This window comes from Eumetopias jubatus, unplaced genomic scaffold (assembly GCF_037043125.1).
Source record: "Eumetopias jubatus isolate StellerSeaLion01/CBP00866 unplaced genomic scaffold, mEumJub1_p1.0 scaffold_1, whole genome shotgun sequence".
Classification (NCBI taxonomy): domain Eukaryota; kingdom Metazoa; phylum Chordata; class Mammalia; order Carnivora; family Otariidae; genus Eumetopias; species Eumetopias jubatus.
Genome location: NW_028274807.1, coordinates 164,260,568 through 164,286,858, shown reverse-complemented (window position 1 = coordinate 164,286,858; position 26,291 = coordinate 164,260,568). Strand labels below are relative to the sequence as shown.

The following is a 26,291-nucleotide window of genomic DNA, read 5'->3' as shown; positions in this document are numbered from 1 at the left end:
GTATGATCTCAGGACTCAGCCCTGGGCCAGCCCCCTGCCCTCTCCTGCCTGTCCAGCTGAGCCTCCCCTATCCCGCCCCACAGGTGCCCCAAGGAGATGGGTCCTCACGTGCCCAGCGTGACCAGCCTCTGCCTCCAGTACTTGAAGCATGACCCGAACTATAACTACGACAGTGACGGGGATGAGGAGCAGATGGAGACAGAAGATAATGAATTCAGTGAGCAAGGTGGGTGGCCAACTTGTCATTGGGGCTGGAAGGCAGAAATGGGTGCCGCTTTCCTGGGATACCTCACCCCCCAGCCAAAGAAACATCTGGCACCCCCATCCTGATCTTAACTCTTCCTCAGTCTCCAGCCCTGCCCTCTGTGATCTGGGTTCCCCAAGGTCCCCACCCTGTGCACAGATCCAGGTAATGATAGTGGTAATTGCTATCATTTATGGAACATCTACTAGTGTCCTGAGCATTCTCGTTTCATGCTCCTTCCAAGAACTCTAGAAAACCACTGCTTGTTATTATCCCCATATTTCAGACAAGGAAGCCCAGATTTAGGGAAGAGATCTGCCTGAAATGACACAGCTGGGAAGTTGGCAAAACTGGGCCTTGGAGCCCCCACTTCTATGCTGCCATCTCTATGCCTGCTTAGTAGTGGCTTCCAAGAGATGATGCTTTCACCCAGCAGAGTGAAGCGCTAATGGTGGAATGATAGGTACTAACGGGGAGAGAGATACCTGGTTGGGGAACGGATGCAGTGGCTGCCTTCATTCTGTGCCCATGGTCCTACCTGTCACTCAGACTGCTGGCCCTGGGCCTTAGAAGCAGGGCATTGATGGAGGAGAGGGACTTAGGACCTGGTGGGGTACTCAGAATAAGATGGGATGGTGGGAGATGAGATTGGACAGGCGTGTTGGGGCCTCGAGCACCAAGTCAGGGAGAATGGGCATTTTCTTGCCAGTAGCCTGGAGCTATGGATATTTCTTCCTGGGTGGCGTAGGGTGGAGGTAACAAACCACAGTCCATCAGAGGACATCTGCTCTGGCGACAGGACCTATCCATGGGACCATCCACATGGCCCACTGTGGCTTCTCCAGGCGCCAGTGCTCTGCAAGTCTGAGTCATCTACAGAGTGGCACGGGTAGAAAGAACACACTGGCCTCTGGGTCTGTGCCTGGTGGTGTCCCTAGTTAGGACCGTCCCCTTTTTAGCCTCATGTGCGTCTCCCCAGGTGTATGGGTGGGCCCTGTGGGCCTGAATCTCAGCTCTGTTGTTTCCTAGCTGTGTGTCCTCAGGAGAGTCTCACCCTCTCTGAGCCTAATTCTTGTCGTCTATAAAATGGGGCTCACGGCGCCCTCATTCCTGAAGTGTGGTGAAGACTTGGTGAGCTCTGTTCTCTCAGGGGAGCTTGGAGAGTAGAAAGCCTCATAAACACAGCTTTTCATTGTTAGTAGTCCTGCCTGGAAGCCAGAATCAGGACTTGAGAGGCTGGTGGGGGAGTGGGTGGGGAGGAGGTCAGAGGGAGGCCTGTCACCTCTCCCTTCTGGAATCCCAATAAGTGAAACATCACCCAGTCAGTTCTGACCAAAGGATGTATTTTGTGCCCCAAGTGGATTCTCTGAAATCCTCACTAATGACTTGGAAGTTAGTTTTGTCCCTGATGTAGGCAAAACAGTGAAGGGTCTGGGGGCAAAGGGAGGAGCCTGGCCTAACTCCAGCTATATCCCTGCTCATGTAACATGGGGTGAGCCATTCCCCCCAGTTTCCACATCTCTACAGAGGGAAAATAACCCCTGTCTCACAAGGTAGTTGTGAGGCTCAAATGAGGTTGTGGATCTGAGGTGCTTGGCATTCCCTCTGGCACACAGTAGGTGTTCATGAAATGGCAGGTAACACTCCCAACAGCCTGTAAATAGTCAACAAAGGTTGAAACAGGCCTGGCTCCCTCCTCCCTGCCCCATCCTGGGAGACAGCCTGGGTGGGGCCAGGCTGCCATGCTCAGGGCTCCATGGGTTTCCTGTTCCTGCCCCAGAGAGTGAGGACGAGTACAGTGATGATGATGACATGAGCTGGAAGGTGCGTCGGGCCGCGGCCAAGTGCATGGCAGCCTTGATTGGCTCTCGGCCCGACCTGCTGCCTGACTTCCACGGCACCCTGGCGCCTGCGCTCATCTGCCGCTTCAAGGAACGCGAGGAGAACGTCAAGGCTGATGTCTTCGGGGCTTACATTGTGCTGCTGCGGCAGACACGACCCCCGAAGGGGTGGCTGGAGTCCATGGAGGAGCCCACCCAAACGGGCAGCAACCTCCATGCGCTGCGCGGCCAGGTGGGCACGCCTCCTCCTGTCTCCCACCCTCACTCCCCAACTCATGACTCACCCTCCCACCTGTTCACCCTCCCATCCGTCTGCCTTCCCATCCTTCCACTGCCCCACCATCTGTCCAGCCACTGAAGTGTGTGCCCCGAGCCCTGATTGTGCCTGGCCCTGTGGTAGGTGTTGAGGCCCAGCGGGGAGCATGGCAGGTGAAGCCCTGGCCCCAGGACCACACAGATAGATAGCACAAATAGGGCTTCTGGCCCGGCCCCCCACCCCCCCAGAAGGAGTTTTATTCTAAGGACCTAGAAGCCACAGGAGGGGAATTATGGGATCCCATTCCCGTTTGAAGGAGCTCACTCTGGCTGCTATACGGGGAATGGAGTGTAATAGGGCAGGAAGAGTAGCTGCCGGAGGCCAGCAGGAGGCCATGGTAGTTGTCCAAGTGGGAGGGATGGTGCTATGGGCTGGGCATAGGGGAAAGAGGATTGGTCAGACTGGAGGGGTAGTTTTTGGGTCTTGCTGACGGATTAGATGTGGAGGGTGAAGGACCAGAAGGTGTCATGTGATTGCCAGGCTCTGGCTAAAGCATGAACTGCTGCTCCATGCCACTGTGAAGAGAATACTTAGAGTTCTGTTCTGGACATTTATGTGGGAGGTCCTTGGATGCCCACGTTGAGAGGTCCGGCGGGCGGCGAGCACACGAGTCAACATTGGAGATGTAGATCGGGAGTATTTGCTTCACTGGCATCTAAGCTCGGGGACCAACTGGGCTCCTCTGGGGAGAGAATCTAGCCAGGGAAGGGAAAAGGGCCTCAGTGCTTCCCCATCAAGGAGTGTAGGGGTGAGAGCCAGACTGCCTTGGGTAGCCTGGAGCAAGTCACTTCATCTCTCTGACCTGCTCCCCGTCTGTAAAGAGGGCCCAGGAACAGGACCGACCGCAGAGTGCCTGGTATGGAGTGTGTGGTGGAAAGCTGGGGCTGGAGCAATCCTCTCACACCGGGGGTCCTCCATGGGTCTGTGCCTGGGCAAAGCCCCCCAGTACTGGGTGGGACAGCCAAGTTTCCTGACTAGTCACTGATCCCCTGCAAACTGCCCACAGGTGCCTCTTGTGATCAAGGCCCTGCAGCGGCAGCTTAAGGATCGGAGCATCAGGGCCCGCCAGGGCTGCTTCAGCCTCCTCACAGAGCTGGCGGGCGTCCTCCCTGGCAGCCTGGCAGAGCACATGCCCGTGCTGGTAGCAGGTAGGATGGACTGCAGCCAGGTATCTGCTGCCCTGGGCTCTTCCAGAACCCGACCCTGGCCTCAATCCCCGTGGGTACCCCCGCTCAGCAACCTACGGTGGTTCCCCACTGCCAGCAGTGAGAACAAAGCTGGGGTACAGGCCCTATGTCCTGGTTTCCGAGGGGTTTCCTGGCCTTGTGTCCCTCTGCCCTGGCCAAGCTCTGACCTTTCAGAATCTGCAGCCTAAGAGCCTAGGGGTCTGGGTCCAGCTCAGATGCCTGCAGGTGCTCCACCCTCATATCCAGGGACTGCCTGTGGCCCCATAACCTTTGAACCCCCCCCCACAGGCATTGTCTTCTCTCTGGTGGACCATTCCAGCTCTTCAACTATCCGGATGGACGCCCTGGCCTTCCTACAGGGGCTGCTGGGCACAGAGCCAGCCGAGGCCTTCCACTCACACCTGCCGACTCTCCTGCCACCTGTGACGGCCTGCGTGGCTGACCCTTTCTACAAGATCGCGGCCGAGGCCCTGCTGGTGCTCCAGGAGCTGGTGCGGGCCCTGTGGCCCCTGGACAGGCCTCGGACGCTGGACCCCGAACCATACGTTGGAGAGATGTCTGCGGCCACCCTGGCACGGCTCCGTGCCACTGACCTGGACCAGGAGGTGAAGGAGCGCGCCATCACCTGCATGGCCCACCTCGTGGCCCACCTGGGTGACCGGCTCGGTGACGACCTAGGGCCGTCACTGTTGCTCCTCCTGGACCGCCTGCGGAATGAGATTACCCGGCTGCCTGCTGTCAAGGCGCTGACGCTGGTGGCCGTGTCCCCGTTGCGGCTTGACCTGCAGCCCGTCGTGGCTGAGGCACTGCCCATTCTGGCCTCGTTCCTGCGGAAGAACCAGCGGGCGCTGCGGCTGGCCACGCTGGCCGCCCTGGACGCGCTGGCCCAGAGCCAGGGACTTAGCCTCCCGCCGGCTGCCGTGCAAGCTGTGCTGGCCGAGCTGCCTGCCCTGGTCAGTGAGAGCGACATGCATGTGGCCCAGCTGGCCGTGGACTTCCTTGCCACGGTGACCCAGGCCCAGCCGGCCTCTCTGGCCAAGGTCAGCGGCCCCGTGCTCTCGGAGCTGCTGCAGTTGCTGCGCTCGCCCCTATTGCCCGCCAGTGTGCTGGCCGCTGCCGAAGGCTTCCTGCAGGCCCTTGTGGGGACCCGCCCCCCGTGCGTGGACTACGAGGAGCTCATCCTCATGCTCACGGCACCTGTCTATGACCAGGCTGCGGAGGGGGGGCCAGGCTTGCACAAGCAGGTGTTTCACTCTCTGGCTCGCTGTGTGGCAGCCCTCGCGGCCGCCTGTCCCCAGGAGGCGGCAGGCACGGCAAACCGCCTGGTCTGCGATGCCAGGTCACCCCACTCCAGCACAGGGGTCAAGGTCCTGGCGTTCCTGTCGCTGGCTGAGGTGGGCCAGGTGGCCGGGCCAGGCCCCCAGCGGGAGCTGAAGGCAGTGCTCCTGGAAGCCTTGGGGTCACCCAGTGAGGACGTGAGGGCGGCTGCGTCCTATGCGCTGGGCCGCGTGGGCGCCGGGAACCTACCCGACTTCCTGCCCTTCCTGCTGGGGCAGATCGAGGCTGAACCCCGGCGGCAGTACCTGCTGCTGCACTCGCTCAGGGAGGCCCTGGGGGCCGCCCAGCCCGACAGCCTGAAGCCCTATGCTGAGGACATCTGGGCCCTGCTCTTCCAACGCTGTGAGGGCGCCGAGGAGGGCACCCGGGGGGTGGTGGCTGAGTGCATCGGCAAGCTGGTTCTCGTGAACCCTCCGTTCCTTCTGCCCCGATTCCGGAAGCAGCTCGCTGCAGGTAGGGGCACAGGTGTGGGCAAAGGCAGTCCAGGTCGGAAGTAGGCAGTTTGCGTCTGAGCGGCCCACTCAGAGTGAGCTAATTCAAACCACTGGGTTGGAGAGTCACGGTGTGGATAAGGTAAAGGCAGAGGATCCATGAGAAAACACAGTGTTTCCAGAGACTTGAGGCCTCCTCCTGGGGGACTCTCTGGGATGGAGGAGAGAGAATCCTTAGTATCTTAATATGTCCCCTCAAAAAATAAGCCTTTCGTGATGCCACTTTCATACTCCTTGATGTGGACCGTAGCCTCATGCTCCGGGTGAAGGTTAATAAAATCAGTTTTTTGTCTGCAGAGAGCGTAGCTCTCTTGGGCTGGTTGGAGCCGGGAACAAATGTCAGTGTAGACCAGGACTGGGTACCATACCCTGGTGGTTTGGGGAGGGTCCGGCAAAAACCGGGGGCAGGTTTTGTGTGGTCAGGCAAGGCCATGTCAGGGCGTTCCAAAGCCCAGGGAGGGAGAAAGCAGACAGGTGGGACTGGGGGGCTCTTGGGCGAGTGAAAGCCCCTGAGAAGGAAAGGCCTGTAGACCTTGAGCTGGTCCGCTGGCCCACTGATAGGGTCGGTGGGTGTATTCTTTGGCAGAATGCAGGCAAAGTGCTGGGTGTATCGTACGTGGTATGTAATTTATACTAAGTGAGTAACTGCTATCATTGCTCTGTTAGGGATTCCAGTTAGGCCCTTACTGGGCTGCTGGGTTTAGAAGCCACAGCTCTGTGGCCCGCACCAATGACTGTGTGGACAGAAGAACGTATCAAGGACATTGCCTGTGACGCTCACAGGGCTCTTCACGAGGAACCTTGAGAGGCCAGATTCTTGGGATGAGCTTGGAATGGCTCTGCCATTTCCAAGCTCCGATTTGTTTCTGCCTCATGCACGCTGTTGAGCCAGCGAACCAGTCACATTTCCCAGTTAGCCGCCTGGAAGCTTGGAGCCAGATTCGTGGCCTGCTTCTAGCAAGTCTGTGGGACTTCCTAGCTGGCTCTCCCTGCCCTCACTCTAGTATTCCTCTCACTTTCCTGCCTATATTTTCCCTCGGCCTCATTTTTTTCATTTTATTTCTTAATTAATTATTTTTAAAAAGGATTTCTTTTTTAGAGCGAAGAGAGAGTGTGCACAGAGGGAGAAGGAGAGGGAGAATCTTAAGCAGACTTCCCACTGGAGCAGGGAGCCCGATGGCAGGGCTCGATTCCACGACCCTGAGATCATGACCTGAGCCGAAACCAAGAGCTGGACACTTAACTGACTGTGCCACCCAGGCGCAGTCATTTTTCTCATTTTATTTTAATTTTATTTTTCTCATTTTATTTTAATTTTATTTATTTTTCTCATTTTTCTCATTTAATTTTAATTTTATTTATTTTTCTCATTTTATTTTAATTTTATTTATTTATTTTAAGATTTTATTTGTTTGACAGAGAGCGAGAGAGGGAACACAAGCAGGGGGAGTGGGAGAGGGAGAAGCAGGCCTCCCGCCGAGCAGGGAGCCCAATGTGGGGCTTGATCCCAGGACCCTGGGATCATGACCCGAGCCAAAGGCAGACTCTTGACGACTGAGCCACCCAGGCGCCCTATTTTTCTCATTTTAAGTTCACTCAATGCTGTTCTATTGTCCATGTCTTCATCAGCCACCCTGAATCTTCTCAGGAGCCAGTCAAGATAGAGTAAGAGGGAAAAGCTGCAAGTCTAAAGTCACTAACTCTTTCCCTTATTCACACCCTGGCACCAAAATGTAAACTTTTTTCCTGAGTCTCTAATGTAAAATCTACGTGATGGAAACAACCTTAACCCATCACTGTTGTGTGCTGGGGGAGGAGAGGAGCAAGCAGCTCTGGTTGGTTTCTTTCACAACATAATAGGAGGTATATTCCCTTCCCTTTCTTCACCTTCTCTACTCAGCCAGCTGAAAAGTAAAATTAAGTGACTTCTCCATTACCAAGCTTAGGGGGTGTTCTGAACTCTGTTGGAATCCCCTTGGCCTTCAGTTTGCCTGAACACACCTGCCCCCTGCTTGGAGGATGCAGGCCTGAGGAGGAGGGCCTGGCCAGGCTCAGAATCAGCCATTGAATTTTGGATCTGCTGTGTGACCTGAGATGTGAACTTAACCTTTCTGGGTCTTCTTCCTCATCTGTAAAATAGAGATTCATAATAATTTTTATGAAACATTTTTATTTATCTTACCATTAATTAACAGGACCATTCTGAGGATTAATTGAGATAACGCGTCTGAAAAATAGAATGCAGCCCTAAGGCCTGAACAGAGGTCTTCCTTTGGGCTGTGGATTGACCACTGTCTTGGTTCCTTGTTTGCATCCTGCAGTGTGGTTACCTGAGAACTGGCAGTTTTTCTGTCAGCCACAGCAGGGAGAATTTAGGGATGAATTTTAGGCTGCCGAGGGAAATGAGAGCATTGACTTCGCCAAAGATGGGTGTTTTGAATGGGGAGGGGTCCGGTTCTGTCTCTCAGGGAGACAGGGAGCTTGGGCACCTTTGGACCTGTGGGTGTCCAGGACCCGCCCCGCCAATCACCAAGCTGATGCGTCTCGTCCTGCAGGTGGGCCACACACCCGGAGCACAGTTATCACAGCGCTCAAGTTCCTCGTATCTGACCAGCCCCATCCTATCGACCCCCTCCTGAGGAGCCTCGTCGGTGAGCACCCCTTCCCTCTGCCCCCGGCCCCATTCAGTCCCCGCTCCCAGGCTTTGAGTCTGGGCTGACTTTTCCTACACATGGGCCAAGGGGAGTTGGAGACCAAGGAGGCTACCTCGCTCCCATGACGGGCAGCAGGGCCTGCTTTCAAGTCCCTGTGCTGGCACTGAACCGCTGGGTGAGCCTAGCCTGCCCCTTCTCACCTCTGAGCTCAGTTTCCTCCTCTGTAGAATGGGGGTAAGGTCCTAAGGTTATTTCAGGGACCCTATCTGTTACTGAGGAGAAGGTACTCCCTGAGCATGCAGGCTCTTGCAAGTGGAAAACGACCAGCCTCTCACATGCATTGACCTCAGCGGGCACAAAGCTGGGTAGGGCTGCACTGGAGCTGGGGAGCATGGCTCCCCCTCTTATCCCCTGTCTGAGGAGCCTTGTGTCTTGAGGAGCCCAAGTAGCCTTCATTGGTGAGCCCTCTCTTTGGGGCTCTGCAGGACCAGGCTCTTACTAGAGAAGGCAGACATTCAACGATTGGAGCCTGCAGGCCTGTCACTGGACCACACTGGAGTCTGGCCCTCCTCCTCCACGCAGCCTAGTGTAGTGTGGGGAGTCTTGGGCTGGCAGCCTGGCTCTGCTACTCTCTGGCTGTGTGAGCATGGACAGATCACCTCATCCCGAGCTATAAAACGGGGGTGCTGGTCCCCACTTGCCAGGGCACTGTTGTGTGAGACCAGGGGTCAGCGGACATGGCCACGGTCGGGATTGGAGAACACGTCCAGAAGCCACAGCAATATCAGCAGCAACTTCATCCCATCCCCTGACCCAGTGGGCACACGCTGCCGCCAGTCCCGATTTCCCTCATCTTGCCTAAGCTGCCTGCCCAGGGCTGGCAGCCCCCTAGGGATCTGTGCCTGGATGTTTGGTTGTTGTTGTATGTTTGAACCAGTTTTCGAGCTCTCACTGTGTATCTGGTACAAGGCTAGGTCCTTTAATACACCTCACCATGGTTCATTCTCACAGCTCCCTGCATGGTATGTAGGCCTGGCCACATCTTACAGATAAGGAAGCAGAGGCTCAGAGAGGAGACATGAACTCAGGTCTTGCCAGCTTCCCCATAGCTGTGTTCTCAGAATGGGGGAATCTAGGAACCAGCAGGGCACAGTGCAAGGAGCCAGAGGTAGCCAGCTCTTGGTTTGAATCCCGCTCTGCTGGAAGACTTTATGTTCTTCCCAGCGCATCATATTGGGAGGCACGTGATAGCGGTTTGCCCCGTGACTGGTGATGGTAACTCTGATCATCTGGTTAAGATGGAGACTTCCAGTTTGCTCTAAGATTACTTTTTCCTGGAGCACCTGGGTAGCACAGTCGGTTGGGTGACTGATTCTTGGTTTTCGGCTCCAGTCGTGATCCTGGGGTCATGGCATCGAGACCCGCGTCGGGCTCCGCAATCAGTCTGGAGCCTGCTTGGGACTCTCTCCCTCTCCCTCTGCCCCTCTCCCACTTCTCTCTTAAATAAGTAAAATCTTTAAAATTACCTTTCCCTTTGAATGAGTAAGTATTTTTGAGTCTGTTGAAATATCCTCTTCATCAAATTTCTTTTTTTTTAAGGTTTTATTTATTTATTTGAGAGAGAGAACAAGCAGGGGGAGAGGCAGAGCAAGAGGGAGAAGCAGACTCCCCGCTGAGCAGGGAGCCCAACGTGGGGCTTGATCCCAGGACCCTGAGATCATGACCTGAGCCAAAGGCAGATGCTTAAGCCACCCAGGCACCCCTTCATCAAATTTCTGCCCACTACATTCAGCATCCATTGTGGTTTCTTTCTTGCTTCAGTGATTTCTGACAGTTGCCAAATGGTGACTTCCAGTTCCAGCATTCCTTTCATTTTTGTTAGTTTGCCTTCTATTTTCTGGAAGAACTTTTCCTTCTCCCCCCACTTATTTATTTATTCATTGATTTATTCACATCATTATAGACTCATGGATTCCTGTTTCATTCAATGAATTATAATGTATTACTGTCTTCGTTTATTTGATTCTCAAGCTTGTCTCAGACGTGGCCAATGGGGGCCCTTCAGGCTGGTTCCAATGTTCTGTTGACAGGTTTCCATCATCCTTTAAACGTATCCTTACTTTTTGGCACAATAAGATGCTCTAGACTCACCTTGAACCTTTCCTGCCCTAGCTCAGGAATCAGCCATTTCTCCAGGGAGCCCTGATTCCTTTGAGGGGAGAATGGTACTTAGAACCCAAGACCTGGACGCTAGGTGTGCTCATTGCTACAGGAGTGCTGTTGCTGCGAGACCCTCTCAGCAGACAGAATTGGGGAGTATATGTGTGTCTGAGTGTACACAGACAGACACACATGTACATGAGTTACCTCCTCTCTAGTCCAGCACTGCAGGGTTCCTCCTAGCCTCCTTCCTTCCCATTCCATACCCTTCTCTTACAGGGAGAAACCCAGCTCCTGCTATCTATAAGGTATTTGTTCTAGAATACACAGAAAGTAGACCAAGAATGGCTAACCTTTATATCTGTGAAAAGTCAGCATTTGTTTATAGGGCTTTTGTCTTTAGTCTGAGGGCATCTAGTCAAAATACTTTGGAAGTTACTTGGTTGAGTTGTTTTACTCTTTCATAACCTGGTGGTTATGTTAATCATTTGAAATATAGTTAGGGGGGGTTGGTTGTTGTTTTTGTGCTTTTTTAAGGGATTCCCCTCATTCTTGATTTTATTTATAGAGCATGTAGAACATTAACACAGTTATTAAAAAGTCTGAACTATATAAAAAGGTATACTCAGAGAAGTGCTGTGTGAATGTGTAAGTTTCTTCATCTCTCTGATCTTCAAGAGCCTTATCTATAATAATATCAAGTTACCATTTATAGAATCCTTGCTCTGTGCCAGCCCCTCTATGTATTGATATATATATTTAATTTATATAAATAAATATATACTATATATAATAAAAAATATATAAATGTATATAAATATATATCCCATCACTACATTTTAAATCTTAAAAACAGTCCTACACTATGGGTACTGCTATTACTCCCATTTTATAGATGAAGACCTTGAGGCTATCCAAGGTCCCATAGTTAGGCAGTGGCGGAACCTGGATTTGAACCCACGCCAGACTCTAGTTCACATTCTTACCTGGGCTCTGAGGACTTGTTGTGTCTGGTAAAAAAGTAGATGCTCAGGACATGTTTGCCCCCATGCGGCCAGGTCTGCCCAGCTCACATTCAGCAGATAACCAAGGTAGGGAGTGGAGGTGGTCTGTGTCTTGCCCGAGCCGTCCCACACACCCCCTCTCATCTTTCCATCAGGAGAGTTTATGGAGAGCCTGCAGGACCCGGACCTGAACGTGCGCCGGGCCACGCTGGCTTTCTTCAACTCAGCTGTGCACAACAAGCCCTCTCTGGTCCGGGACCTGCTGGATGACATCCTGCCCCTCCTCTACCAGGAGACAAAGATCCGCAGGGACCTCATCCGAGAGGTGAAGCCTGTGAGGGACAGAGTGGGGAGCCCTGGGCCTGACTGGTGGGGCTGTGGCAAGGATTCGGGTCGCCTGTGGCCTGGGTCAAGTCCTGCCCCTCCACTTCCTGGTTGTGTGACCCTGGGCACGGGGGCCTAGGACCATTCAATCTGATCTGAGCCTCAGTTTCTCTTAGGCAAAATGAGAAAACGACTTTGTGTCTGCGTCAGAGCGTTGTTGAGGAGATTCCCTGAGTTATGTCCTGCAGGTGCTCAGAACTTCTGGCCCACCATCGGCCTCAATAAATGTTGGTGCTTCTTATTATCACTCAGCATTCAGCAGGTGTTCATTGAGTGCCAGCCCCGTGTCAGAGTGCCAGGATCAGAGCTGGACCCGACATGGTGTCTGCCACCAGGGAGCTCTTGGCCTCCTCAGGAATAGAGACACCCATTCTGCCAATTATATAACCGATTTAAATCCTTAAGTAAGGATTTAAGGGGCAGAGATTAAAGGTGACTTAACAGCTGTCATCACATGATATAATAAAATGGTCTGAACCAGCTGGCATTGCTGAGGAGGAAGTGACTGTGTTTAGAGGGGTTCGGAAAGTTTCCCCAAAGAGGGGGCATTTAGGCAGGGCTTTGAGGGGTGAGAAGGAGCATACCATTAAGAACAGAGCCTTGTGGTTAAAAGCTTCAGAGACTTGGGTTTTTAATTCTTGTTCAGCTACCGACTAGCTGTGTGTTTCTGGGCAAGTTAATTAACCTCTCTAAGCCTTAGTTTCCTCATATGTTATTAACACCGTCTCCCTAGGGCTGTTGTGATGCTTGAGCAAAATGTCATTTGTCAAGCACTCACACAGTGGCTGACACATTATCACTGCTCAGTAGACCATAATAATTATTGTTTCTGTTTCTTTTAAGATTTTATTTATTTATTTTAGAAAGGTGGGGGTGAGTGTGAGCGAGTGGAGGGAGAGAGAATCTGAAGCAGATGCCGCGCTCAGTGTAGAGCCTGATGCGGGGCTCGATCCCGCAACCACGAGATCATGACCTGAGCTGAAACCAAGAGTCGGACACTTAAAACCGACCAAGCCACCCAGGTGCCCCTGTTACTGTTATCATCAAAGGGCATTGCAGGCCCAGCAAAGGCAAGAGACTTGAGAGTACGAGGCTTGATTCAGGGACAGAACACAGTACTGAATGAGGGAGGTGGGGTGTGCAGCAGGGACTAAAGGAGGTCACATCCTGTAATCCTCGTCATCCTTCCGTCCTGCAGGTGGAGATGGGGCCCTTTAAGCACACGGTGGACGACGGGCTGGATGTGCGGAAGGCAGCCTTTGAGTGCATGTACTCGCTGCTTGAGAGCTGCCTGGGCCAGCTGGACATCTGCGAGTTCCTGAACCACGTGGAGGATGGCCTGAAGGACCACTACGACATCCGGGTAGGACGGGCCCCCTGCCAGACCTGTGCCCACCCCGTCCCAAGGGGACAGGCGAGCGCTGCTGGGGCCCACTGCTTGTTTATCCCCCACTCTCCACCCCAGATGGTGGGCCAGAAGAAGTTCTGAGCACCTGCAGGACATAACTCAGGGAATCTCCTCAACAACCCTCTGACGCACACACAAAGTCGTTTTCTCTTATTGTCACCACCATCTTCACCCCATGAAGATAACTGCATTGTTCTTTTTTTTTTTTTTTAAAGATTTTATTTATTTGACAGAGAGCATGAGCAGGGGGAGCGGCAGAGGGAGAGGGAGAAGCAGGCTCCCCACTGAGCAGGGAGCCCAATGCAGGGCTCGTTCCTGGGACCCTGGGATCATAACCTGAGCCGAAGGCAGATGCTTTACCGACTGAGCCACCCAGATGTCTCTGCATTGTTCGTTTTCAATAAGAAAAAGGGCCAAGCTCTCAAACACCTTTGGCAGGAGCCTACGGTGGACAAGCTCTTTGGAAGATGGTTTAGCAGTAACTAGAAACATTTAGAATTCTTAGACACACCTTTGACCCAGCAGTTCTGTCTCCATGAACAGAGCCTCTGGACTCACTCTTAAAAATGTGTTCAGAGTTTTTATGTTCAGGATTGTTCTTCACAGCTCTGTGGGGCTTGGGGAAAGCTGGAAGCTTCCTGAATGTCCACCCATCAGAGGCTGACTCAGTAAACTGGCTACCTCTGGTCACGGAATGCTAGCCGCGTTAAGAAGAGTGAGCCAGGTCCCTTTGCACTGACGTGAGAGCTGGCCGAGACCCACTGTCGATTGATAAAAGCCAGTTGTTTTTACAGGCGTCTTCCCCAGGCTGTCCTGCTCTCACCCGTTCTGGCCCCACTGTCCTCTTGTCTGCCCCCCTGGGAGCACAGGACACGGCCTGGGCATCAGGGCAACATTTGGACCCCAATGTCCAGGCTCCTTTTGGTGTTGAGGAGGTGGGTATGACATCTCTTGAGCCCCCAGGGTTACCTTGTGGAGTCTGCACTCTCCCTTTGGACAATGGGTTTAGGATGCCCACTTCACAGGGGAGAGGCCAGAGAACTGGCGAGTTCAAGGGCACCAGCGGGCAAGTGGAGGAGCCCTGGGTCCCAGCTTGTGCTGTGTAATGCCATGCTCTTTGCTGCTCTGGCCCTGGTCCCCCTCCTTTGCTGTGGGTTGTCGGGGGGTCAGGGCAGGCTAGACAGCTGGTGGGGGTGGGTAGGGCACGTAGAATGTAGACAACCATCCTTTATGCTGTGGAGTGCTTGTAGGAACTACCATTTTCCCAAGAGGCCACCATAAGTCTCCTGCAGGCTACATCCAGGCCTGTAGATGTGTTTAGTTGGCTCACACATAGGTTTTTTTTTTTTTTTTTTAAACTGGGTGCCAACATTTAAAAGTTGAGAGATCTTCCATGAACATCAGAGTTTTGAAAATAGGCCGTCAGCCCTGGGCCACATTCCCACAGCCACGATTGGCTGGAGCTGAGAGCTGCTGTCTGGAGTGTGGGCTCCTTACTCCTGCCCAGTTGCCCTCTGGCCCTCTTCACTCATGGACAGTATCTGCCTGGCCCTGTGAGCATCTGAGCTGGAGAATCGCCCCCTCCCTGGTGCCTCTTCTGATCTGATCCTCCTCAAGTCAGCCAGGTGTAGTTGGCATAGTAACCATTGCCATTCACAATTGATAGATAAGGAAACTGAGGCCCAGAGCGGGAGAGACTCTGGCAGGGCCCTGGCGGGAATTAGTGCTAGAGTTTGGACCTGAGCTCCAGGTGTTGGTACCAGAGCCTCTGATCTTCCCTGGGCTTTGCTCCTTTTGGTCCTGGGCCATTTCACCATGAACTCTGTCTCCTTCCTCCTGGGCAGATGCTGACCTTCATCATGCTCGCCCGACTGGCTACCCTGTGTCCCGCACCTGTTCTGCAGAGAGTGGACCGGCTCATTGAGCCACTCAGGGCCACCTGCACCGCCAAGGTACCTTCCCATGTCCCCTACCCCACTTAGCCCTGGGCACCCCTGCAGATTTCTCACAGTTATCATTTATAGGTGGTGATAGAAGTGCTTCATTTAATCGTTGTCATCATCCTATAAAGTATTTCTTATTGTCACCACTGTGTACACAGAGGAACAGAGACTCCGAGAGGTCAAGTTATGGACCTAGGCTACCCAGCTAGTAAATTGCAGAGCTGGGATTCAAAGCCGGCTCTTTCTTTCATTCATTAAACATTTCCTGGGTGCTGGGCCTTGTTGCAAGGTACTAGGGATACAACATTGAACGTGGTGGGTTCCCTACTCCCACATCCTAATTGGGAAACCGAGTCAGACTCCTGGAAAGAGAGAAACTATTGATTGGTTGATTGATACAGGGCAGAGTTGCTGCTAGGCTGGAGTGCCTCAAGGATCCAGGGGAAGGATCTGGAGAGGGAGGCCTGGGGGCAAGCTGCAGTGTTGGGAACCGAGCTGGCACACCCAGGGGGTATCCAGTAATTACCTGGTGACTGCAAGAACTAATTTGGGTTTTGAAAGGGTAGGCATTAACCAAAAAGATTTCAGATTGGAGCTTAAAGAGGAGAGATACCCATAGAACAGTGGTTTTCAAGTAGCAAAACCTTTTCCAATAAAATAAAATCTGTCGATTAAACAGATAAAATTGGTCATTTCTTAAGAGATAGAAACCTGCCTTGTAAGTTTCCGTTTGTAACATATGCCGGGTATGAAGTCAAAGGAAACACTGGTTCTGCAGGGCCCTTGCAGTCTTGACCGTTTCAGTGGCCAAATCATTTCTAATTTTCTTTGAGCCATTCGGCATGGAGAAAGATCCCAGTTCACAGGGAAGGGCTGCAGATCCCGCTTCACTCAGCCCAGATGGCAAGAGGAGCTTTGATCTGAGGCCCACACATAGGCCACTCAGTCTGGCTGCAGAGGACGCTTTTTGTCAGGCACTGAGATGAGAACTTGCTGCATCCATGTCCACAATCCCTCATCCACTGAAACTTAACAAAGCTCTGGAACTTGTTTGGCAACAAAACTTGACTTGAACTGGCCTGAGGCTGTTTATGACTTTTATTTCTCTCTCATTGTGACACTCGTAATATTCTTTCATTTTTCATTTAGTAGGGGAAATATTCATGCATTTGATTACAGGATATTGTACCATGTTATCTGCACACTATCCCCTTTCTAACCCACCCCCCCCACAAATCCTGAATTCCAAAAGCACACCTAGCCCCAAGGGTTTCAGAGCAAGGGGTGTGGACCTGTGTTAAGCCATTTAACCCTCAAAGCAACTCTACGGAAAGGAGGCTCTTTCCATACAGAAAGGGAAGTGCAACTCACAGTGAGGACCTGAAGTCACAGCACTTACAGGGAGGAGCCATTCGAACCCAAGACTGTCCAGCCCCAATGCCAAGCTCTTAACCTCTACACTGGACTCTTCAGGGGGAAGAGTCTTTGTCTGGGCTAAGTCGGGGGCCTTGAGAGGAATTTGGACTTTATTCCCTAAGGAGTGGGGCAATTCTGAAATTCTCTTGAGTAAGTGGGAGAGGGTGGGGGATGAAGAAACAGGCAGGCAAGGCAGTTTGAGGAGTTTCCCCACGCAGAGTAGCTTGCAGGGGTAGGCACCTGAGTAGGGGGGACGAGGCCAGCTAGGTGACTGTCACGGCGACCCAGTCATTGAGTTAAGTCATATGGTACCGAGAGCCTGTTTTAAGCACAGTAAGAAGAGATAGGCTGAATCCTCCTGTCAGGGGAAGGAGATAACTAACTGAACACTTTACAGCATTTGTCACCATCCAATTATTTATTAATAAACAGAAAGGTGGGCAGTTTAGATTGGTTGGTCAGAGGCCTCCTAGGTGAACTTGAAGTTGATTTAATGACAAAGAATCCCCCTCTGGAGAAACCCGCCAGGGTAAAAAGCGCAGAAGAAACCTCAGGAGGCTGGAACCACAGAGACAGAAGTAGGGGAGTGTGCTGTGATTTAAACTGGGAAGGATTTTACAGGTGGTTGGAGGAATCCAGAGACCAGTGAGGCAGCTGTGGCGCGAGGCTAGGTTCAATAAAGGATGAATTGTTGTTTCCTACTTTAGGTCAAAGCTGGTTCCGTGAAGCAGGAATTTGAGAAGCAAGACGAGCTGAAACGCTCCGCAATGAGGGCCGTGGCCGCCCTGCTGACCATCCCGGAAGTAGGGAAAAGCCCCATCATGGCTGACTTCTCTTTCCAAATCCGATCCAACCCTGAACTTGCTGCCCTCTTTGAAAGCATCCAGAAGGATTCTGCTTCAGCCCCCAGCACAGACTCGATGGAGCTCAGCTAGTCCTCCCCCTGCCCCCAGGTGGGCCCTTACTCAGGGGGGCCTACCCAATCCCGAGGCCTCACCGGTCCCCCTGCCCGCCACAAGCCTCTACTTACCTCCTTTCATCTCCCTGGGGGCCCTCCTGCTCCTGGTTGGGGCTTACAGTGCCTTCTCCAGGGACCCCCAACTCGAGGCCCCCAGCAGGAGCTGCAAGGCTGCCCTTTAACTCAGGACAGTCATTCAAAGAAACAGGGCAGGGACGTTTTCCAAGCCCTTCCGAACAAACACGGATGTGTGACTGACTTCACACAGGGGCGAAGGTCTGTACCTTCAAAGCGGGGAGTCCCTGCCTCACAAAGGACTAAGTAGTGTTTAGAAATACGCTTGTGCTCACAGCTGCGGAAGGTTAGGAGGCAGCCTCCTAACCTGTGGAAGGTTAGGAGGAAGGCTGGCCTTCCTGCCCACCCGTGTCCCATAATTGTCACTCACACCTCTTCCCACTTTTCACTTCACTTGATCTAATAGGCCAAACATTAGTGCTCCAGCTGGGTATCTTAAAGACTCAAGCTACTTCTCTGAGCTGTTCACATTTTAGAATTCAAAATGCTTTACTTTCTAATTGGCAGTAATGAATCTGAAATTTGGTTTTTTGCAGGGGGAGGGGGTCAGGATAGGGAATTAGATCTAATTTTTTTTTTCTAATTTCAAAACTCTTATGTAGCCAACTGGGAATAAACAGAAAGTAGAGACCCCCTTTCATGTCACCCACCTAGGTGTAACCAGTTGGTTTGTGTCCTTCTAAGGATGATTTTGAACATGTGGTTTCTAGTTTTTAATATTGAAGACACAAATATTACACAATAGGCTAAAGAATTTTCTGTGCTATCCCAGGTTAATAAAGGAGATCCTAGTGTTATTTTTTTCTCTGCACACTTCCTCTACTCAGTAGACAGCTGTTAGTATACTTCCCAAGTCAATTTAAAGAAATTATGAAAACGACCAACAGTTAACTCAAATGTTTCAGACTAGGCTTTAAACTGGAGGCAGGCAACCTGTAATTTACCTACCCAATTTAAGGGACTTAAATCCACTCACGGCTAGCATGCCAAGAACATTACGCAGGCTAGTGTTTCTGTTCAGTTGACCAGGCTGGTAGGGAAAAAACAAACACCCTATAAGCAACCGTCTTGTTCTGGAGTACCTCATGCCATATCCCATGACTACTGCCACTCGCTACCAGTTCTTAGAAAAGTGCGATCATAACCTTATAGACATGCCTCACTTTATTGTGCTTTGCAAATATTTTTTTTACAAATTGAAGGTTTGTGGCAACCCTGTGTTGAGCGAAGTTTTTCCCAACAGCATTTGCTTAGTCGTATTTTGTTAATTCTCAGAATGTTTCACTTTTTCATTATTATGGTGATGTTATCGTTGTTACTGCCAGTGCCTGAAGATGTGACTGAATTGCTACAACTTCATGAGAACTCTAATGGGGTTGCTCCTTATGAACAAAGAATTTGAGATGGTATCTACTCCTGGTCAAGATGCTGTGAGACTGTTGAAATAACAAAGAACTGAAGAATATTACATCAACTTAGTTGATAAAACAGTGGCAGGTTCTGAGGGGACTCTAATTTTGAAAGCTCTCTGGGTGAAGTGCTAACAGTATCATGCTACAGAGAAATCATTCTTGGCTCAGTCAATGCAGTAAACCTCATGGTCTTAATTTTAAGAAATTGCCACAGTCACCCCAGCCTTCAGCAGCCACCACTCTGATCATTCAGGAGCCATCAACATGGAGGTAAGACCTTCCACCAGCCAAGATTACAACTCAAAGATGTTTAGCACTTTTGCAATAGACGGTTAGCAGTTTTTGCAATAAACTTTTTAAATTAAGGTATGCATTGTCTAGACATGCTATTGCACGTAATAAATTAATGGTATAAACAGAACTTTTATATGCACTCAGAAACCAGAAAATGCCTTTGACTTATCAGTGGTTTGAAACCAAACCGGACCTCAGTATCTCAAGAGGTATGCCTGTAATTCACACAGCTAAATTCTAGCTTTTGAGGCCTAAGGTTTAGGGCTGTAGTTGAAAAGGCAGTTTGATCATTAAATCCTGAGTACCGATCAAGAGGCCCAATGATGTTAAGGATCCCACACCTTCAGAAACTGCTGTTAAATTACCTGAAGCAGCAAGCTGGGAGAGGGTTATAAAAGGGAGACCAAAAGTTATCTTCGGATATCCAAGGCTGATCGTAGAGGGATTTGTGGGTCATCCTGTCATGTTTTTGTTCAGAAGCTACCTCACAAGAACTACATACAGTGACCATCATCCAAAAATTTACAAAGCGGGGCTAAGGATGAGTACACTTGCTCTGAGCTGCAAGGTCCTTCAATCAAAGGTCTTAGATCCTTCCTTGGTCTGAAGCCCAAGTCTCTCCCAACCCCTCTTCCCCAGCCCCAACTGGAGCTGACAAGGCTGCTCTGGGCACCAGAGGCCTGTGCCCTATGAAGAATTAAGTGTCCTTTATAAACCCCTTCCAAATGGAGGATTCCACAGAGCATTCATCAGGACAAGAATAATCTCCATGATGGGCGCCTGGGTGGCTCAGCTGGTTAAGCAACTGCCTTCGGCTCAGGTGATGATCCTGGAGTCCCAGGATTGAGTCCCACATCGGGCTCCTTGCTCAGCAGGGAGTCTGCTTCTCCCTCTCCTCTTCCCTCTCGTGCTATCTCACATTCTCTCTCAAATAAATAAAATCTTTAAAAAAAAAAAAGTCTCCATGACAAGTTGTCAGGGTAAGAAACTGAAGAGTAAAACCAAAGAGTCAAATGCCAGATGGTAGGTTTTATGGTTTTATTAACACAAATATGATGTGCACAACAAGCTGTCTATTCATTTTCTTCGCTGCGCAGCCTGGCGTTGGGATTGGTGACTCTGATTGCCAACTGGGCTGCTCTTTCCACAATAGCTTTGCGGTTCTTGGAGGAGACGTTGTGAGCAATCTCTGCACAGTAAGATCTGGAAGAGAAGCAGTTAGTAAGGAGCAAGCCAGATGAACACACACTCCTGAGTTTCCCTGGGAGGGCAGTGGTTTTGGGTCACATCACCTCCAGAGCCATGAGGGCACTGGCAAAGCTGATGAAGACGACCGACACAGTCCCAAATCCTAACTTTCCTAAATTCCATGGTACCAGCAGTATGGCTTGAATCTTCAAGTATTCCCTGGCAGGGACAGAAGTACTCATTGTCCCCTCATTTAATCCTTAAAAGCAGACTTGTAATCCAGGTATTGCCTCCTCTTACAAACCATGACCCTTAAAGGAAGAAGTGAATTCCCAAGTCAGATATTTAGAAATGGACAGGGCTAGGATGGCTCAGCCCCAGATTCCAAGTTCAAACGTTCTCCCCCAATCCTTTCAGTCAATCCGCCCAACACAGGGCAGTCTCAGGGAGCTTGGACTTGCCCGTCAAGTTCTTAAATTCTCTGCGAAGTAAGCAAGAGCAGAATCCAACGGTCTGATTAAGCCAAGGATTTCCTGGCCTAGACATTAACATTTTACTTGTTTGACTGCTGCAGACAAAATTCAAATTGAGAAGTAACATTGCCTGAAGTCACCCAGCAAGTAGCTATACCGAGTATTTCCCAAGTTATCTGGCTGCCAGATACTGTTCTAACCTATTCATTCTTCACAGCTGCACCAGGCCCCAGTTTGGTAACAAATTGGCCTAATGAGCACATTTCAGTGAAATGATTTAGGACACCATCAACAGGAGGTTAAGAAAAGACACTCTAGGGGCACCTGGCTGGCTCGGTTGGTAGAGCATGTGACTCTGATTTCAGGGTTGCAAGTTCAAGCCCCAAGTTGGGTGTAGAGCTTACTTAAAAAAAAAAAAAAATCTTTTAAGTATTAAGTAAGCTCCATGCTCAACGTGGAGCTTGAACTCACGATCCTAAGATCAAGAGTTGCATGCTTTACCGACTGAGCCAGCCAGGAGCCCCAAAATAAAAATCTTAAAAAAGGACACTCTACCCCTGGAGGAATTTCAGCAAAGAGAGAAAGAAAGCTATAAGGAGTGACTAAATCAGGCAATGAACGTAAGTCCTTTTTAAAAACTCTAGCAAAATAGCTTACCAGTGCGAGACAAGCAAACCCAAAGAATTTTTATCTTCTATGAAGGAGTCCACTCAAGCTCAAAATAGCTATATATGTGTGTATACATATATATATGTATTTTTTTTTAAGATTTTTAAAATTTATTTGACAGAGAAAGAGACAGCATGAGAAGGAACACAAGCAGGGGGGGAGGAAGAGGGAGAAGCAGGCCCCCCGCTGAGCAGGGAGTGCAATGCGGGGCTCAATCCCAGGACCCTGGGATCTTGACCTGAGCGGAAGGCAGACGCTTAACGACTGAGCCACCCAGGCACCCCTCAAAATAGCTATTATTTTGAAATGTTTCCATAATCTGTTTTTCAACACTGAAATCTCCCCCCCAAATACCGCCAAGTCCTTATCCCCATGTGTATTTAATAACCAATCAATCACTATACATATCGTCTTAAATACTTACATGTCTGGGCATTTTCCCCACACATGACAATCATTTTAAATACATGTGTAACACTCCACCCAGCGCTTGTACTCCCACCATTCACAAATTATATTTTCAAATGTTCAAACTGAATCGAACAATTGATCAATTGTTTCAAAATGCTTTTCATTTAGGGATAAATATCCAGAAATGGAACTTGTGGATTTAAGGTCATAGGTTTCAAATATTTCTATGGCTCCTGACACAAACTGCCAAGCTATTTAAAGATTATCTTTGTGGCAACAAGCGACATCTGCACTGCATTTCTGCTACACAACAGGTACTGCATCTTTCTGTCACAATTCTCCAACCACCTAGTTGCAGTTTGGGCAGTCATCCCTAATTCCTACGCTCACCCAAGGATTTTCTAAGGAAAATTTCCAGCATTCCAACACCCAGTTAAATTCCCAACTTAGAAAACTCAACCACAAAGTGAGAATAATGGCTTCGTTTATTTCTATTACTTGTGTCTACAATCGCTATAGATAAAAAAGATCTTTGTAAGCAAGCACACATAGGCGCTACAGTTAGTCACCCTTTCCATGTCCTAATTAGGAATACACAGGTTTTCAGCTTCAGTTTAATAGAAAGGAAAGAAAATGGTCCTCTGCTTAACCAAAAAAACCCACCATTCCCTCCAATCCAGATTCAAAGCATCTAAATCACTTCCCACGTGAAGTATTTTCTCATCCCACTGCCCTAGTTTTAGTCTAAGCAGACCACAAGTCTCTCTCACACAGAGCTCATGAAGTGTCTAACTTTCTCAAAATACTTGGAAGTAATGCTGTGAACCCTCCATGCACTCCTGCATGTCTACAACTTTGTGTAAGCCATCCTCTAACAGCCAAGTCTTCTTTCTTTTCTCCACCTCAGATCACAAAGCTCTTAATCAGGCAGCAAGTCGTCCGTTCCTGCAGATTTCTGAAGGAAGATACCCGTGGCCACAGCATGAAGTACCCCTTAGGTCTGAGGCTGTATTTGATCTACCCCCTACCTCCACATAAAGCAATGTTCTGCAAAGAACTGCCAAAAAGGATACCAGTGTTTTTATTATTGGGCAAAGTCCTTCTCTTTCCAGATCTTGGGTCTCTACACTTTTCAGGACAAGTTCCCTTACCCTGCTCCAGCAAAGCAAACATTTCAAAGTCCCCAACATGCAGTCTTTAAGCTCCCGAGAGAATATACAACTCTTCCAAATGCATTCTATTAAGTCTAGAGTCCCTACCAAAAATGCTCACAGATGCAGAATTCTGACACCTGAACCCAGAGATGGGACCCAACTCACTTGTTGCACATCAGCAGCACTTCAAGCTCCTTAACGTTGTGGACTAGGAACTTCCGGAAGCCACTGGGCAACATGTGCTTTGTTTTCTTGTTGCTCCCGTAACCAATGTTGGGCATCAAGATCTGGCCCTTGAATCTTCTGCGCACCCTATTGTCAATGCCTCTGGGTTTCCGCCAGTTGCGCTGAAATAAACGCAGAGGAGGGTTAGTGTCTTTGCTAACAACTCTTCCCTCTGGAGGAAAAAAAGGGGGGACCCAATGAAAAGGAAATATGCCAAACAGTAGCTGCCTTTGGGTTACAGTATTTCACTACATCTTTAGATTTTTTTTTTGGGTGGAAAAAAATAGAGGCTCCCGTATTTGACTACCAGGAATACAGACTCACATCCACACTCCTCAACAAAGGAAAAGCAGACTACATACTGATAGAATGTGAAGGGACTGTGTATACAGTTAAGATGAAGAGTGAAGAGCATGGGTTTCAGCACTGCTCTCAAGATGTTAAGTTTTCTCATCATAAAAATAAGGATAATCTACTCTCAACGTCTTAAGTCCACCTAAAATGATTCAAGCCACTAGACACCTCAAAACAGCCAAGTGTCCCTGATCATTTAAATTTCAATTTATAATCAAGTGACTGAGTGCCAGTAAGGCATACTCAGGGAGACCTGGGTTTCTAGAAAGCTCTACCACCAACCAGACTGGTTCATCTGCCACAGGTGATCTCTCGACCAGGTGATGCCAGAAGTCCAAGAGCCCATTTAGGAGTTCCTTTCTCCATCCCAAAGTACACTTCCACCCCGGGACCATATATACCTTAATTTTGACATAGCGGTCTGACTGGTGCCGGATGAACTTCTTGGTCCTCTTTTTAACGATCTTGGGCTTCACCAGAGGTCTGAGGGCAGCCATGATGCCTTTAAGAAAGACGCAGAGATGGTGTCAAGCAGTCCTGGAAGGAGGCTTTCCTGCTCGGGGGTTGAAAATTGTTGCAGAGTGTCTTCCAATCACCAGCTACTGAGCAAACTGGGAATGGAATGGGTACCTCTGCCAGGCTTGCTTTCCCTCCCGACTCCGAAGCTGGCAGAATACTAACCACTCTCCAGACGCGATCCTGGGAGGTCAGGAGTCACCTCACCTACTAAAGCCAAGGAAGAATGCCAACAGCTGATCTAACACCAATCGACCCCCAAACGTTCTCAGCTTGCACAGGGCAGCATATCCCACTTCCAATGTCCCAAACCCCAGATGGTCCAATTTCCTTTTGGTTATGCAGAACTTGGGCAATCTACAAGAACCGGGGGCTAGTTCTTTCACACCTGTAAAATAGGAATGATCCCGCACATTGAATGCCTGCAATGACTGAACCCAAACAGATGTAAAGAGAAACCTGTGTTTCCCCGAATGCTGTTGCTCTGCAATTCCCTCATAACAGGCCTACAAAATCACGATGTACCTATGTTTCTAGACCTCTGAACTTCCTGTTCTACCTGGAGATCATCCGAGTCTCAATTTAAAACCCTCCTCAGAGAGGCCTTCCCGGTTACCCTATTCTTTTTCTCCTGCAACACACTTTTTATTCTCGTCTCCTCACCGCCTCTATTTCCTTGTTTAGCACCCGGCTCAGTGCTCAGCAAACGTCGTGTTCGGTAAACGAATGCACTCCCGCCCCCAACATTATTTCCTCAAAGACAAGGACGCCGTTTTATATTCTGAGACCCTGACCCGCCATCAGCATTTCTGTTAACGGAACCAATAGACTCGCAGCTCATGGTGGTTGGTCTGTTAGGTGACCCGGCCGCAGCAGCAACCCCCCAGACCGGAAAACTGCGGAGGAGGGGGCGTCGGTCAGCGCAAACAGAAAATACACGCGGGCACACATCACTGACCAAGGTGATCCGACTATTCCAGTCATCAAATCGGAACCCTCGGGTCGCTCCACGGCCCCCTCAGTCTAGACCCGACAGCGACCTTCACTCCCAGGGCTCAAACAAGCTATCCGCAACCCTAGGGGAGGCACCAGGCGGCCTCCGTAGGAGGGCAAGTGGCCCCGGGAAGCCAACCTCCACCATCGGCTGGGCCGCTTCGTTCCGTTCGTGTACGTACTCCAGCCAACGGACAAAGACAAAGCCCACCAAGACGACTGCTTGGAAGGGCAAGCCTCCTCACCACGAAGCGATACGTTCAGATGATGGCCGTAGAAATGCGGATGGCCAACGATTAAAACTCACCCAGTAACAGATGGCGACCACCTCCACAGGCAGCGCCGAGAAAAAGAGAGGAAGGTGGCGCGCGAGGGCTGATGGGACTTAACCTCTGGGTCCTGGCAGGGAAAAAAGAGCACTTCCGGTTCCTGGTTCTTCAAAGAAAAGAGAGACACCTGAGAAAAATAATACTGAAAAAAAGTCGAGGGATACCTTTGTTTCCTAGATATTAATATCTCAGCGTAGTAGAATTTTTCATACCTTCTGTTGGGACTACGTAGACTATTTGGAATTCTTTCCGAGCTTCTAAGACCTGGTGGGGGACATACACTTCCGCCAGAAATTGAAGCCATTTCTCCGGAGAATAATCCAGTTTTTGGATTATTTCCGCCCGCGTTTCTTCTGCTACTAAGTGCGCCTCTTAGTGGCCAGGAAGGAACAAAACAGAGACTTCCTAATTCCCTCACGTGAATGTGTAGAGTAAAATAGCAATGAAACTGTAACAGGTATCGTTCGATGGGTTCTACTCTCCTTCCCACAATTCTGGGAGGTAGTTCTATTATTTTCCCCGTTTTATACAAGTAGAAAGGGAAGTTTGGGGATTCGACTCCAAAATCCACACTTCTAATCATTAGGCTAACCTGCTTAGTGTTAAATTGTTCTTGGTTTTGTTTTCCTTAGATTTTGTTTTTAAGATTGTTGTAAAAAACCACATTTCAGATAAAATTGCGCCTTGATTCCATAATTTGAACACAATACAGATGTCATCATTGATCTTTTTTAAAAAGATTTTATTTATTTGACAGCGCACACTGGTGGGGGGGAGGGGAGGATCAGCAGGCAGAGGGAGAGGGGGAAGCAGGCTCAGCACTGAGCAGGGAGCCGGATGTGGGGCTCGTTCCC

The 26,291-nt window shown here is 50.1% G+C and overlaps 2 protein-coding genes and 1 non-coding gene across 7 annotated transcripts in view; 1 reads left to right on the top strand and 2 right to left on the bottom strand.

The window, feature by feature from the left end:
* Window positions 1–20,074, top strand: part of CAND2 (cullin associated and neddylation dissociated 2 (putative)) — a 33,240-nt gene extending 13,166 nt beyond the window's left edge. Inside the window, exons 7-16 of one of the 4 annotated variants that reach the window (XR_003608907.2) lie at window positions 84–226; window positions 2,025–2,317; window positions 3,408–3,549; window positions 3,877–5,379; window positions 7,973–8,068; window positions 11,391–11,560; window positions 12,818–12,982; window positions 14,872–14,979; window positions 17,094–19,101; window positions 19,765–20,074. Coding sequence is in view for 3 of the 4 variants with exons in the window: in XM_028101661.2 (XP_027957462.2) it covers window positions 84–226; window positions 2,025–2,317; window positions 3,408–3,549; window positions 3,877–5,379; window positions 7,973–8,068; window positions 11,391–11,560; window positions 12,818–12,982; window positions 14,872–14,979; window positions 17,094–17,321 (2,848 nt within the window). In the remaining variant the exon portion in view is untranslated. Of the gene's footprint in view, window positions 1–83; window positions 227–2,024; window positions 2,318–3,407; window positions 3,550–3,876; window positions 5,380–7,972; window positions 8,069–11,390; window positions 11,561–12,817; window positions 12,983–13,821; window positions 14,330–14,871; window positions 14,980–17,093 lie in introns of those variants that run through there. The other 3 variants (XM_028101661.2, XM_028101660.2, XM_088027224.1) reach the window with 3 other exon arrangements.
* A 65-nt stretch (window positions 20,075–20,139) lies between these two features.
* Window positions 20,140–25,487, bottom strand: RPL32 (ribosomal protein L32). 2 transcript variants are annotated; one of them, XM_028101662.2, is made up of 4 exons: window positions 25,416–25,487; window positions 24,001–24,101; window positions 23,186–23,367; window positions 20,140–20,328 (listed from the first exon to the last, which is right to left on the bottom strand). In XM_028101662.2, the coding sequence occupies exons 2-4, from the start codon at window positions 24,094–24,096 to the stop codon at window positions 20,199–20,201; spliced, it is 408 nt and encodes a 135-aa protein (XP_027957463.1). In that variant the 5' UTR covers window positions 24,097–24,101; window positions 25,416–25,487; the 3' UTR covers window positions 20,140–20,198. The 2 variants fall into 2 exon arrangements, with proteins under 2 accessions (XP_027957463.1, XP_027957464.1); XM_028101663.2 differs by lacking the exon at window positions 25,416–25,487 and adding an exon at window positions 24,281–24,541.
* Window positions 24,169–24,308, bottom strand: LOC114207832 (small nucleolar RNA SNORA7). The gene has a single exon (XR_003608928.1). It is a non-coding gene; the product is annotated as a small nucleolar RNA SNORA7 (small nucleolar RNA).
* Window positions 25,488–26,291: the final 804 nt, after the last annotated feature.

Coding starts and splice junctions, on each gene's coding strand:
- RPL32 (XM_028101662.2), bottom strand. CDS start 24,096: ATGGCTGCCCTCAGACCTCTGGTGAAGCCCAAGATCGTTAAAAAGAGG. Junction 23,368..24,000: donor ACCGCTATGTCAAAATTAAG/GTATATATGGTC, acceptor CGTTTATTTCAG/CGCAACTGGCGGAAACCCAG. Junction 20,329..23,185: donor GTGCTGCTGATGTGCAACAA/GTGAGTTGGGTC, acceptor CTTCTCTTCCAG/ATCTTACTGTGCAGAGATTG.